Consider the following 14,652-nt stretch of genomic DNA (forward strand, 5'->3'; position numbering starts at 1 on the left):
GCAACAGCACTGTTCTATGAGCTCACACAAACAGTTCCTAGGACTTGAATCATCGGGGGATTTCCATTCGAAAACTGAACTAGTTTCAATTTCAATTTGAAAATGAACAGTCAGCCTGCTAACATGAGTCCACACATTACACCATGCAGCCTATAGTGTCTTCATGCCCTCTTCTGAGTTTCTTCAGCTTGCTGGAGAGCGTATCTGAGATGAGGACACGTTGTGTACGACTTGAATCGTTGGCCCGGCATTTCGTTGTCTTTGTCTTTTTCCTGCAGTAGTTTTTTCACAGTCATCTTCTCGGGAAGACAAATTTAGATGCTACGCGATGTCTGCTGATTTCTACTCTTGATTAATTTGCAGGCATTGAACTAAACTTTAACTTCCATCTCAGGTGAAGAGCAAATAGGCACTGGCACACAGTTTAAATGTGGAAGATAATTTTAAACTACCGCTCGGGGCAGACATTGTGTTTGTGTCCAGAGAGGAAATGTGTTTGAATGTGTCTGGTATGTGGGCTGTGAGTCTCTTCCTGAGAAACAGCAGTTCTCTGATTAGCATCTCTTCAGGAACTTTAAAAAAGCAGTAGCTGAGGTGAGCGGGTTTGAAGCTAAATCACACTGCCTTTTTTTTGTTCTTTCAGGATGAACCCACGGCAAGCCCGATTGTATTTGGCAGAAGTTTTTTTTTTTTTTATGGGGTTTTTTCTGGTCACCGAATTTTGGTCATTAAATAAGTCATGCAAGAACCACATGATGGGAGAAGCAAATGTGATATCAGCATCCAGAAAGCCTGTCAGCGTGCTGATGGGGAAACTTTGTGTTTCATTGTTTTACTTGTTAGGAAGTGATCTAATGCGACACTACTAGGGGAAATTCTTTTTTATTTATTTGGACAGGATTTCCTTTCCATGCCGTCTCTGCTCTGCTATATTTAAAGAATGTCTTCATTTGGATGATATTAAATATGATTTTTGAGAGCAAAGTTGAATTATTAGGCTAAGTTGAAGCAACCAAGTCAAGATGTGCTGATGTGGGCCACATTTGGGCCAAATATTCAGTGCTACCTGTGGGATTGTTTGGCTAACTGTGTGCAAACTATGCTACAGTGATGATTGAGTAACTTAGGTAACTTAAGTTTAGGTATCATACGAGGCTTATGGATGTTTGGATGCATGTATGTTTTGGTTTCTTTTTTAAATAGAGTTTGACGGCCATGCAGATTATGAGAGTTGAACAAAAGACACAACAAAACATGAGTTCAAGGAGAGAACTGCAGAAGAAACCAGTGGGGGTTTGGAGGGTTCGCTAATTCCCACAAATTCCCACTACTACTTTTGACTCTGATCTTTCTCCAGTGGAAAAAGAATTAACACATTTCCCAGAAAACATAAAGGTGTTGAGTACGCAGTCACATTGCCATCGTGCTGTTTCTGTCGTGAAGATGAGGACTTCATGAAATCCGTATCGGATGATAAGCGGCAGCTGACCTCACTCGGGCTGAGATTAGATGAAGTGCAGAATGTCTGGCGTGCCTGTTCGTTTGTGTCTGTGCTGAGGTCTGTATCAGATAGTTATCAGTAAACATGACATGGGCCCAGGCGAAAAACGAACCACGAGATAGCTTTGGTATGTCCTTTTGAAGTCCCCCACACACACACAGATATGAAGGAGGGCAGACTGAGGTCATAAACAGGCTGAAGTTTCACCCTGTGATGTGTTTGAGGCCTGCATGTGTTATCAGCTAACAGGTTTAACTCCTTCCATCTGTCCGTGCAAATACATTTTGTTCTAGTTCTCAAAGTAGGCTACTTTGGTTGAATTATGACCAGGGTGTGGTGATGTGGAGCGGATCTGCCAGAGCGGGGGAGCTGCTGCAAGTCCTGGCAGACTTTGCCCTAACCACAGCTTCTTCAGTCTAAACTGTTGCAATATTTCTATTCCTCATCTTCATTATCAAGCAATATTGTTTAATTATGTTCGATCATATTCTCACCATTCAGAATATTCAGAGCAGAATAAATACATTTCCTCTAAATCTCTTTGGTATATAAGAGACTGAGGCTGATTTTAAATGATTCAGTTACCTGGTCACTAAAACATCTAACAGAGGAGGAGCTCTTATGCACACCCTAAATGGTGCTACAGATTAGAGCAAATAGTTCACTACATGAGCTGGCATGCTAATCGCTAGCATGTGTGACATATGTAAACATGCTAGCTGTGGTTAGTTGATTCTGACACGACCTACTTCTGTTTTTGTGCTCGCTATTTTGAGTGCAGTCAAACTAACAAGTGTAAGTGCATACAATATCCTATGATAAACCATGCTGTTGTGTTAGTGTTACCCAACACTTGCTAGTTGGCTAACAGCAGGTTAGCCAACTATCAAACAGTATGCTTGAATCAACAGTATGCTTCAAACAATGTCTTGGAAACCACATTGTCATTGGTTGAGTCAAAGGGGCCCAGAATCAGAATCAGAAACTTTATTGTCATTGTCATGAGAACAACGAAATTAAGAATGGTCCCCGATCATTGCATCATCCCTAGCAATATCAAAATATAAATAAAACAATAAAATTCAATAAATAAAATAGATAGAATACTTAAAATACTAATAAGATATAACAGTAAAACATTCACATACATTCCCACACACATGCTTCAGACCGTGCATAGATTAACACAAGAGTGGCGTGATGGACATTTTTTTGTAGTATTCAGATGTGTTATTGCAGTTGGATAACAGCTGTGTTTGAGTCTATTAGTCCTTGCTCTGATTGCCCTGTACCGTCTGCCTGAGGGCAACAGTTCGAACAGGGAGTGGCCAGGATGTGAGGTGTCTTTTATGATGTTTTGGGCCTTTTTAAAACAGTGGGCGTTGTGTAGAACTTCCAGTGTGGGGAGAGGGCAGCCAGTGATCTTTTGGGCGGTGTTAATGATCCCTTGGAGTGCTTTCCTCTGAGCCCCTGTGCAGCTAGTGTACCAGATGCATATGCAGTAAGTTAGAACACTCTCAATGGTGGCTCTGTAGAAGGACACCAGCAGTCTCTGTGTGATGTTATTCCTCCTGAGAATTCTCAGGAAGTACAGTCTCTGTTGGGCCTTTTTCAGCAGCTCGGAGGTGTTCACACTCCAGGAAAGGTTCTCCTCTATATTGACTCCCAGGAAGCGGAAGCTTGCCACCCTTTCTACACAGTCCCCATTTATGAATAGTGGTTGGATCTCTGCCTTTTTCCTTCTGAAGTCTATTATGAGTTCTTTGGTTTTTGAAGTGTTGAGGAGGAGGTTATTGGCCTTACACCATGACGTCAGCTGCTCCACCTCGTCTCTGTACGTAGACTCGTCTCCCTTGGAAATGAGCCCCACCACTGTGGTGTCATCTGCAAATTTCACAAAGATGTTGCTGTGGTGGCGAGGAGTGCAGTCGTGTGTGTAGAGAGAGTAGAGCAGTGGACTGAGCACACAGCCCTGGGGTGAGCCAGTGCTGAGACTCAGGGCTGAGGATGTGTGATGGCCAACTCTGACTCTCTGTCTAGGAAGCTATTGATCCACATGCAGGTGCTGTATGGAAGCCCCAGGTCTTGTAGCTTGGCCACCAGTTTGTGTGGAAGGATGGTGTTAAAAGCTGAGCAGTAATCCACGAAGAGCATCCGCACATAGCTACCATGCTCTTCCAGGTGAGTTAATGCAGCATGGAGTGCTGTGGCTACAGCGTCTTCCGTGGATCGGTTTGCTCTGTAGGCAAACTGGTGTGGATCCAGGCTGCGGGGCAGGGCTGCTGTGATGTGTCTGCGGACCAGCTTCTCAAAGCATTTCATTACCACTGGGGTGAGTGCCACCGGTCTGTAGTCATTCAGGCCGGTGATGTGGGGCTTCTTAGGCAAGGGGACTATGGTGGAGGACTTCAGGCAGAGTGGGACAGTCGCCTGTGCGAGGGATTTGTTGAAAATCCTGGTGAAGATCCCAGCCAGCTGTCCTGCACAATCCCTCAATATTCGACCTGGCACACCATCAGGACCCGCCGCCTTCCTCGGGTTAACAGCCTGCAGCATGCGCCTCACCTCGTGCTCTTCCAGGGTGAGGGTGGTGCTGCTATGGGTGGCGTGTTGCTGCTGTGGCTCCAATACCTCCGGTACCCTGGTCTCAAAGCGGGCAAAGAAGATATTCAGCTCCTCTGCCAGCTCCAGGTCACCGTCCGCAGCTCCGAGATTGATCTTATAGTTGGTTAGGTGCTGGATGCCTTGCCACACCTGCCGGCTGGTATTACTCTTCAAATGGTCCTCGATCCTCCTCCTATAGTCCCCCTTTGCCTCTCTGATGCCTCTCTTCAGGTTGGATCGGGCTGTGGTGTAGTAATCCCTGTTGCCAGACCTGAACGCAATGTTCCTCTCCTTCAGCAGCTGCCTGACCTCCCGGGTCATCCAGGGCTTTTGGTTGGGATAAGCCCGGATCCGTTTGACTGCTGTAACAGTGTCTATGCAGTGTTTTATATAGCAGAGGACACCGTCTGTGAACATTTCCAAGTCCTGATGTTCAAAGATATCCCAGTTAGCCCACGTTCCTGCAACAGTTTATTTTTTTCTAAAAACAGACCTTCAGAAATAAGCAGAGCTTTAAGTCGCTCTTTTTTTATTTTTTATCTCCTGCATGTAATTAAATTTTACTCTAAAGTGTGGGGTGTTTATCCTCATTCATTCATCATCGCCTCACCTAGTTTATTTGAAATACTCTGAAGTCTAAAGCATAACACAAAAACTGACTTTGGCATGAGTCATTTTCAAGGTGTCTTGTTTTTTTAAAGCAGCCCTGCCAGGATCTGCGCTTCAACATCAGTAAATGAATGCATGCCCATTTAATTCTCAAGGTCTTTTTATCTCAGGGAAAGGGGGTGGATTTTGGCACCAACTAAATCCTCCTAAATACTTCATTCCTTGACTTCTTTCCAACTCAGGCTAGCAGATGCTGGTGATAAACTGCAAGTTATACATAAACACTTTAGATCATGAAGTAATGTTTATTTTCACTACCCCCACCCCCCTGTCTCTTTCTATCACACCCACATTTTTATTTTTTTTTTCACATTACACCTTGAAGACTCAAAAAAGGACACAGGATGTTATGCATTTCCTGTGTGAACTAAATATGTGCCTTTGCCCATGCAAAAATTCAAGGTTCCTGTTACGTAGGTCCACCACCTTAGTCTGAGTGTCTTTATGAGTGAGACAGATAGATATCAGCAGAGGCCGTCAGAGAGAGCTGCAGCAAAAAGCAGAAAATAAGACAGACTTAAAAATTGGATGGCTAAATCGCCCTCAGTTTGGATTTGATGGGACAGTAAATGCCACAGAGGAAAGAAACAAAAGGTTTCTTGTTTCTATTATGGATATCCTGCCAGCTTTAGCTTCTACTATGTTAGCCTCCACAGTCAGCATACTGAGGAAGAACGCTGCCATTCAGATCTTCACCAAGAAGCTCAACAGGAGGTAGGCAACACCTGCATCAGGTGTAAGAGCAGGAATTTGCAGAAGAAAAGTTTTTGAAATTGACGAAAAGATGTTTCATTCTTTTAGTGATCTTTGTCCAGCTGTGGTGAGCTACCCAAGCCAGGCAGCATTTCCTGAGCAGCACAGTGGACACAGCATGGCTATAACTCTCCATCTGCTAGTCCACTGGCATGTGTCCCATTAGCAGTATAGAGTTTCATAGCACATGATATGTTATCTTAGTTAATCCTTCATTTCTGACAGTGTCACAATTTGTTTGTCTTTAGTTTGTGACTTTTGATTCACAACTAATGATTAGAGATTCCTATTCACACCAGACTAGTAGCCGAGCATTACTCATGTTACTATGGAATTTGACTGAGTAATAAATGTAATTTATTTTAGATTAACAGAAATGGAGTGAAATAGTCATTTTGTTTTACTCACTCCCTGTCATGACTGCTTATCGGGCAGTCATTAACTAACCGATTTTTAATTCTACAAAATAAATGCTGTTTTTTTTATTGATGATATAAATCATGAAATAATTAATATTTAATAGCTGTTGAGAAATGGTTCTGCTCAGGACTAGTTATTTGGTTTAGGTGTTTCCAGGACGGCTAATCTTTGGGCAAGATACTGAACCCCGAGTTTCCCCTGCTGCCTGCATAAATGTTGGAAAGCACTTAGGCTTGGATAAAAGCTCAGTATGAATGTGTGACTGTGTGAATGAGACTTGTAGTAGAAGCTGCTTTGAGTGCACAGCTGAGTAGAGAGGTGTTTTATGAGTACTAATCTGTTCATCACTTTATAATTCCACTTCTATGAGCGTTCACAGCCCAAAAACAGGCTTCGCCGTTGGATGTTTTGAGTGGCCGGTCTTAAGTCTGAGGTGGTCTTATCGCCATCTCTGCTCCAAATATGTTTCAGGGTATATGGGAGAACAAATAAGTCATGTTTTTGTTTTGTTACGAACTGCTGAGTCCCTTCTAGTTTTCTGTGTGAGAGCTGATGTAGCTCAGAACGTCCTCAAGCTAAAGGGGATAGGAAGCAGGTTTGCTAGCAGAGAGGATGTGGTCCTACCTCTGTGCTGCCTCCTTGAAGCTACTTGGTTTTTGTTTGTTAGCTTATTTATGCTGGCGTTCATTTCCTTATTCATTTCTGCGATCTTGTGCGACTAGAGAGATTACAGTTTCACCTGACTGACAGAAAAATATTCTGTCCTTTGCTCTGCCGTAGAACCATGTCATCTCCAGAGATGTGCTGGCCGGTGCCAATGCGAGCCATTGGGGCTCAGAACCTCCTCACCATGCCAGGAGGGGTAGCCACTGCAGGATACCTCCACAAGAAGGGAGGCAGCCAATTCAGCCTAATGAAATGTGAGTTGAAAGGCAGACATGAAAGAGCAATATCCACTTACATTCTCATCACTGATACAGCACCTTTTACACCACCATGAAAACATTCTTAATACATATTGCTTGCCTTACAGGGCCACTGAGGTACATCATCATCCACAAGGGCTGCGTGTACTACTTTAAGAGCAGTACCTCTGCTGCACCACAGGGGGCGTTTTCTCTCAATGGCTACAACAGGTCAGTAGAAGACATTTTCCTACATAAATAAACATACTTGTGTGCTTATTCGGGGCTTTATTATTCTGGGTCTCAGCTCCAGCGACGCTCACATCCCACCGGTTTAATTTAAGCTTTATTACAGCATGACATCTATGTAAATGGTAATTGTAGATAATAAGGTTTAATGCAGGAAAAGGTTAAGTACTTGCTTTAAAAATGGGCCTTCAGTACCGAGTACACCTGAAGCTCCAGGAATGTTAGACCTGAGCTCAAGGGTATATAAAGGAGTGTTCTTAAAACTGAAAAGAACAAATATATGTAGATAGCTGGCCAGGCTGCCATCAAGAGAGAGGGAGAGGGAGGGAGTGTTTACAGTAGGCAGCTGTCAGGGCACCTGAAAAAGTCCCCAGGAAGCAACACTTAGCAGATAACAGCTGCCTCACAAAAAGTGTGGCAAACATCCCCATCAAAACATCGCCGTATTTAGATTCCCTCATGTTTGCTGCTTTGTGACATTTGATTGATGAAGGGATGGTGAAGAAGCTCAGGATGTTTCTTCAGGGCTTCCCCACAGAGAGTGATTGCCATCTTGTTGCATTTCCTAGTCTATACAGTATGTGTGAATGGGGCTTTAAGGAGGGAAGAAGGTTGTCTGATCCCAGCCTCAATCAATGCCAGTGATTCAGCAATAATTCAGACTAAAATTATTTACAACAAACTCCTTGATCTCTTTCATACTTATGTATATTACATCCAAATAAGGTTGTATTATATCAATTACAGGGGGCTCATTAGCAGCACCCAGGTGTTCTTTGTTGCTGTTATTGCACATTTCCCATGACATCAAATAATGTGGAGCACTAATATATCTTACATTTGTCCTCTTCTTCAGAGTGATGAGAGCAGCAGAGGAGACAACATCAAGCAATGTTTTTCCTTTCAAGATCGTCCACTTCAGTAAGAAACACAGGACGTGGTTCTTCTCAGCAGCCAGTGAGGATGAGAGGAGGGTAAGAGTACAAAAATTTGACCTCCCTGCCAAGCGATTTATTGAGAACTTAGCATAACTTTAGAGCCTGAGAAGAATTTTTAGTCTTTGCCTTTGTCTCAACTATGGTATTATTTCAGTCTTTATGCTAAAATTGTTTGGGGTTTGTTTTAATTTAAATGCTGCAGTTTCACATTGTCACGTGTTGTATTTTGCTTGATGTCTTACAGAAATGGATGCGATACCTTCGGAAAGAAATAGACCACTATAACGACAGGAAAGAGTCCCACCTACCAAGGTAACCTCAGCGAACTCGGTCATATTTCACCACTCTATAAAAATATAGATTATACATGCATTGTTGTAAGAAAACTACAGACATGGGACAAATAAAGTACTTAGTGCTGTGAAAACCCAAGTACAGCCTTACTGCTTCCATAGGAATTAAGAGGTAATAGCAGCCAGGTGTGGTCAATTAAATGCACAGTTAGCCAATCATCAGCAAGTGTGACCACCTCTATAAAAGCTGAAAGAAAAAAAATAATGGAAAAACGTGTCTAAAAATAATTTTATACCATTTATGCTTCATTAGTCATCTACGTTTTTCAGTGGGACCTTTTCTACCTAATTTAGATTTTTCTTGCTCACGTACTTTCATTGAAATCTCAGTGAGCCTGCAGTCAATAAAATCCATTTTTTGGCATATTATTTGTTAATTATGTCTCCATCTTTGTTTGTGACAGTGACTCAGATTCAGATGCAGACAGTTTCTATGGCACAATCGAGAGGCCGATGGATGTGAAACATCTTGTTGATACCACCGAAATTAGTAAGACAGCAATAATGAATATCCATGGATAAGATAAAAGCTTATATGGCATTTGTGCATTAATAAATTGTTGCACCTCTTCTTTCTATGTGAAGATTACAGTGATGACGATGATGATGACGATGAGGAGGACTATCTGAAGCCAGACAGTGAATGTTCGCCAACATCTTCAGGTGACCACCTCATATTCTTTCCCTGTACTTATGGCTCCTTAACACAAAGATCTTTACCTGAAACAGGAAGCAATACTGACTCTCTCTATTCATTACCTCGTCAGGTCGACCCACAGGTCCACCGCCCTCTTACCCTCCTCCACCTGTGCCAGTGACATTCCCCCACCATCAAGACTCCAGTCCAGGCCAAAAAAGCCTCCACCCTCCCATCCCATTACAACTGAAAGCCCCTACCTCTCCGCTCCACAGGAAACCTTCACCTTGTCCACCCTCTCCGTGCATAAAGAAGGAGTCTACCAAAGGCCCACCCCCACCTTTACCTTTTGCCCCTCACTTACAGAATCCTTTTCCTTCCACACCTCCACCTATTCCTCCCAATGCAAAGAAACCAGGCAGGTCAACCTCCGTGGGAGTAACAGCAAATGACAAAAGAGACTGGAGGCCTACGCCGTCTGTTTCAGTCCAGTCACCAGCTACTTTGCCCATCTGTGAAAAACTAGACAGGCTAATCCTAAATGGCCCCTGTCCCCCTCACTCTGGCGGGAGCCAGTCACTAGAAAACAGCTACCGCCGTAATAAGCCGAACATGCCGGTTCCACCATGCCCAAACACAAATGTATCTCTCAATCTAATGTCCTCCAGTCACCCTTCACACTCCCCGCTACCTAAACCTGGACTACTCAATAAGCCATCTATACCCAAACCTCCTTTACCTTTAGTAGGAGTCAAGCCATCAACGGCTCCACCCAGGCCCAAGTCGCCAGGAACACCGTTTCAGTAAGTCTGACTTAAACAGTGAAATTCAGGTTGATTTTTATGATCAAAAAATTAATTGAAAGGAAAACATCCACAATCATTCTAAAGCTGTCTTACTGACACTGTTTTGTTGGTTCCTGTATAAAATAGGTATGTAAAGACAACATAAAAGTTTCCCTGCATCACTAAGGCATGTTTTTTCACCAGAAGAACATCTCCAGAGGGCCAGAGCTTCCGTTCCATCAACGACGAAACTGCAGATTTCAGGAGGAAACGAGACTCGACCGCGTACGACTCTGACGAAGACTATGAGAATGTAAGAGAGACTGAAATGATGTGTCAGCTGATAAAAATGCTAAATTACTGTGGAAATACATGCTGCTTTAGATAACCGCTTGTATCATCATGACTGAGCCCAGGGAAATCCCTTTTGTTTTAAAAGTCATTTTATCTGGGCTGCATATTAGTCTTTATGAACTGCCTTCAAAATTCACTAAAGCAAACGAAAAAGAAACAAAAATCACAGCATCAGCTGATTCTGAGGTGCTCAGGTGGGAGGAAGTCATAATCCAATCATAATAATCTCATTTTCTGCTAAAACAACACTATTTTATGCCAATTTTTCAAATCATGAAGTTGAAGCAATTCAATTTTTATTAAACACTGAAACAAGATATTGAAATTTGAGCCATGCTTTGTTACAGGCAGTGCCAGGCCGACATGCTTATGATCTAAATTGTAGTATCTTTATGTGACCTGTGTAGTTATTATAACACACAATTTTGTTCTTTATGTTTCACTGCTGTATATCTGAGCAGAGATCTCAGCCTCGTGAGAGCCTAGTATCAGTAATGAATTGAGTTTAATCAGTTGTTTCTGTATCTGCAGGTCCAGCTGCCAGACTCTGTGTTCATTGATTCGAATGAAACCAGCTTCGTAGAAAAGTACGTATCTCACCTTTAGTTTTTACATTTAGCTGGAAGCTGAAACGGTTCTTCAGTAAACTAAGCAGTGCTGCTTTTTGTTTTTTCTGCCCTGTAGTGGCAAAACAGTGCATTTCTTTCTGCGTGTGTTTTTCTTTCTATGAGCCTCACTTCAGTTTTAACTGAACTACTACTACTTATTTAAGTGCTAAATTTAAAGTGACTTTTAACATGGGGCAGTTGCTTTATGTTTTCCTCTGATAACTCATAACCGGTGATCATTTTTCTGTTTGTAGGTTATTCAAAGAGAGTCCAACTCCTCCACAAGATGGACTGTACGCCATCAGAAAATCAGGAACCAAAACAACAAAGGTAAAAATAAATTTTAAAAAAATAGTTTCCAGTACAGCATAATGGAAATTTGTGTTACTGATAGATACTTAACATTAAGTAACTCTGAAGCTCTGAAAGCTAATGATTATGATTGCCATATATGAAATATCTTTTGTCATTCTGGGCTGAAAAATCTATCTCGCTGCTGTAAAAGGTTTAATAATAATTGTAAACAGTAACAGTCAATATGATCTAATCAATAAATGTGTCCATTTTCTGAATACTTCATTTTTATTTTTTACAGTTTGTGGGTAGACAGTATTATTTTAATAATAATAGAAGAGCTTCTGATATTTAGGCCTAAATAAAATCATTTTTGGTGTGTTATCCAGGTGCTGGTGGTGTGGGACATCAGTATAGGCAAAGCCAGAAACTACAGACTGTTTGAAGAGGTAAGAAACCTGCTGTTGTATTTTAGCTGTATGGTATAAGTGCCTATTATGTTTTGTAAGTAAGTTACAGGTCAGACTAATAAAGCTTCCTGTTGGGTGTTTTAGCAGGGTGACTGTATATTTCTGGAAGCTGATTTGACCTTCCCCAATCTGTCTACACTGATCGAACACTACCACTACCGACCTCTTCCTCACCACGGCTCACTGTGTCTCCAGAAGCCCTACACAAAGACGTGAGCACTTTCACAGGCGGCTTACTGAACTGTAACTGAAACCAGAGGACACCAAAGCAGCTGAAATCAGTGCAGAAGACTGTGCACTGGACTGCACCTTAAACATGGAGAAAACTATACAAACTAGACTCTCACCTTGACAAATCTACACTCAGTGAGATATTTCCATCATGGAAAACTTTCTAAAAAAAAATCTACCAAACTCTCTAAGGGATCAAGCATCTGTAAAAGGAAATCAGAAATCTGCTGCAAATTCCTGATGTTTCATGTAAAGTGAGCAATGGTTGTGATGTGTTTTGGCCACAAAGGGGCGCTGTGACACCAAATGCTAGCATTAAAAAACATTGATGTTTCTGCGTTGGCCTAGCAATGGTCTAACAAACTGCCTAGATTGTCCTCTCCCTCATGCCCTGTGACAGCTGGGATAGGCTCCAGCACTCCAGCGCATAGATAAAGGGAAATGGATGGATGGTTTACAAGTTTTGAAAATGATATAAAGTATAGCTTTAATATTGAGCTTAAATGGATGAGAGCAAGAAGAACTTTAATGATGCCAGCACAGAAGTTGAATAGTATTAAAAAAGTAATTCAGATAATTATTACATATAATTAATTAAGTTTAATTTTACAAATACATTCTTATGATTCTCAGTGACCATCTGTGCTCCTCATACCAACCAGAACACATCATCAGATATACATATTAGTATCGATCTCATAAGGATTAACATAATTTAATTTGTGAGACTAAAAACGATGATGATGGAAACAATTCTTCAGATTTAAATGATATTCAGTCGTTCTTAAAGTTGGTCCAAAAGTAAACATTCAGTTCCTTTAATGCTGATAACTTGATTGGTTTGAATAGATTTCTGACTACCTGGAGGTACTGAGGTGTAAACGTGGATACTGGGACAGGCTTGCTGTCCTTTATCTTCAAAAAGACTCCCATCTGTCCACTTTGTCCCAAATGTGTCGTCCCAACCAGATGCAGCTAACTGATGCTCAAATGTCAAAATCATAGCAAACTATCAGCTTCATCTTTGTGCCATTTGCAGGCAAACTTTTTCCTCTGGGTGCAACGTCCAAAACTAGTGGCTGCGATGTATGCTTATCCGTGAGAACTGAATTAACATTAGAAAAAGTAGAAATGTTTTCTTGTTTCTTCTTTCAGAAATGAAAAACGACATACGACACTGTCGATAAAAAAAAACTCATTTATTTACAAAAACAAACTGATGTAATTGACTTTTTTGTGTATTTGTGTGTTCTGTTTGTACAGCACTATAAAATGTTCCTTTATATTTATATGTAAATGTTATTATAATTTGTAAAAAAAAAAAAGTGTATCTAAACTGTAAATATTCTGTTTTTTTACTTAAATATATTATTAGAGATTATTATAAAAGAAAACTTGGAGTGTCTCGTTCATAACACACAGCAACAGTGGTTAGATCCTTTTTTTTTTTTTTTTTTCTTTTTTTTTTTTTTTTTTTTTGGCCTGTCCCGTTTGGCTCTTTTGCCATCAGAATTGTTGTCTAAAGGCAAAGAAAGATGCCCAACGGATTTACTTTACCAAACTGACCATCCCAGCCTTGCCGTAATGGTCCATTTGATTCACCTTTTATTGTTCATTTTATTTTCACTTGCTGAATACGGGACAGACTTGACTGGGGGAAAGAAGGGGAGAAAGAAAGAGGAAAAGAGAAACAGCTGAGAAGAGGGACGGGGGAGAAGGGCAAAGGACAAAAACCAACAGAACGGGCAGAGAAAAAAAAATGCATATATCAATCACCTGGATCACCTGCTGAGAAAGAAAAAAGAAAGCAAGCAGAAGAGAACAAGAGTAATAGAATAAGCAACATCACAATGATATATGGGAATATGACAGTAAATACTAAATGTTAAACATTATTGTGCAGCACATAAGATCAACAGAACACAGTGTGCTTTGAGGTAGGAGCCAAAAAGGGTGTAGTTTGTGGGTGTGATCACCCGTGTGTACACCTGTGAGCATGGACGCGCTTGTTTTTTGTTTTTTAAAAGGTTCCTTCATGTAATAATCTGCTAGAGGGTGTGGGGGGGCCACAGCCCCGTCCTCCAGGGCGTGAAGCAGGTGTGGATGAGATCAAAACTCCAGACATCCAGAGGCCCCCAGAACACAAGAGACCAAGGAAGACCAACAGAGGGGCAGCTGCGCCACTGTCCCAGAAAGAGCTGAGGAGTGTCCCAGATGAGGGCTCACTCAGCAGCCGCGGAGCAGAAGCCAGGGGGAGTTGCAGTGACGTGCCCGTGAGCTCCGCCGGCAGCCAGCTGCGCCTGAGTGACCGAGCCCCAGGCCGAGAGGCCGGGGGCACCCCACCTCCGAAGTGGCCCGAGCGAGCCCCAGGCTCCAGGCCCCGATAAGCGGCCGCCAAGGAGTGAGCCGGTGTGTACCTGGACGCCCATCCCCGGACACAAAGAACCACCAACGCACCGACGTCTGAGGGAGTCCGCCACTGGCAGGGGAAGTGGTGGTAGGGGGAGATAGGCCTCCAAACCTTGGAGGGCCTGAGATGTCCCCAGAGAGGTGGCGCCTGACACCCAACCTGACATATAGACACAGACATACAGGCACACACAGATACAAACATCCATTCCCACCCTCATGCTCTCATATGCACTTACTCCACACTCAACCAACGTGGAGACAGACATAAAGAGACGCTGTACACACGATCACACTCCCCAAGCGTACTCTACAAACCGGGTCTAGGTGCCCTCGACCCTGGAGGGGGGAACTGCACCCAGACCCAGGTGGTGTTTCCCTTTTCCCTGCGGTGGGGGGAGGCAGACCGCCCCGACTCCGCAGCAGCAGGAAGGCTCCACACTCCAGACCGCAGTCGGACGGCCAACTCCTC

The 14,652-nt window shown here is 42.5% G+C and overlaps 1 protein-coding gene across 10 annotated transcripts in view; it reads left to right on the forward strand.

Annotated features, from left to right (window-relative positions):
* sh3bp2 (SH3-domain binding protein 2) overlaps positions 1–12,695 on the forward strand; it is a 94,526-nt gene extending 81,831 nt beyond the window's left edge. For 5 of the 10 annotated variants that reach the window (XM_082538324.1, XM_082538323.1, XM_082538322.1 and 2 more), the window contains 12 exons: positions 6,728–6,867; positions 6,981–7,083; positions 7,958–8,075; positions 8,284–8,351; positions 8,797–8,882; positions 8,978–9,055; positions 9,160–9,832; positions 10,019–10,127; positions 10,700–10,755; positions 11,031–11,106; positions 11,460–11,519; positions 11,625–12,695. In XM_082538324.1, coding sequence (XP_082394450.1) covers positions 6,732–6,867; positions 6,981–7,083; positions 7,958–8,075; positions 8,284–8,351; positions 8,797–8,882; positions 8,978–9,055; positions 9,160–9,832; positions 10,019–10,127; positions 10,700–10,755; positions 11,031–11,106; positions 11,460–11,519; positions 11,625–11,756 — 1,695 coding nt within the window. In that variant the 5' untranslated portion in view covers positions 6,728–6,731 and the 3' untranslated portion in view covers positions 11,757–12,695. Of the gene's footprint in view, positions 1–5,118; positions 5,489–6,727; positions 6,868–6,980; positions 7,084–7,957; positions 8,076–8,283; positions 8,352–8,796; positions 8,883–8,977; positions 9,056–9,159; positions 9,833–10,018; positions 10,128–10,699; positions 10,756–11,030; positions 11,107–11,459; positions 11,520–11,624 lie in introns of those variants that run through there. The other 5 variants (XM_082538316.1, XM_082538320.1, XM_082538318.1 and 2 more) reach the window with 4 other exon arrangements.
* The last annotated feature ends 1,957 nt before the right edge of the window (positions 12,696–14,652 follow it).

This window comes from Aulonocara stuartgranti, assembly GCF_965226115.1.
Source record: "Aulonocara stuartgranti genome assembly, chromosome: 7".
Lineage (NCBI taxonomy): Eukaryota > Metazoa > Chordata > Actinopteri > Cichliformes > Cichlidae > Aulonocara > Aulonocara stuartgranti.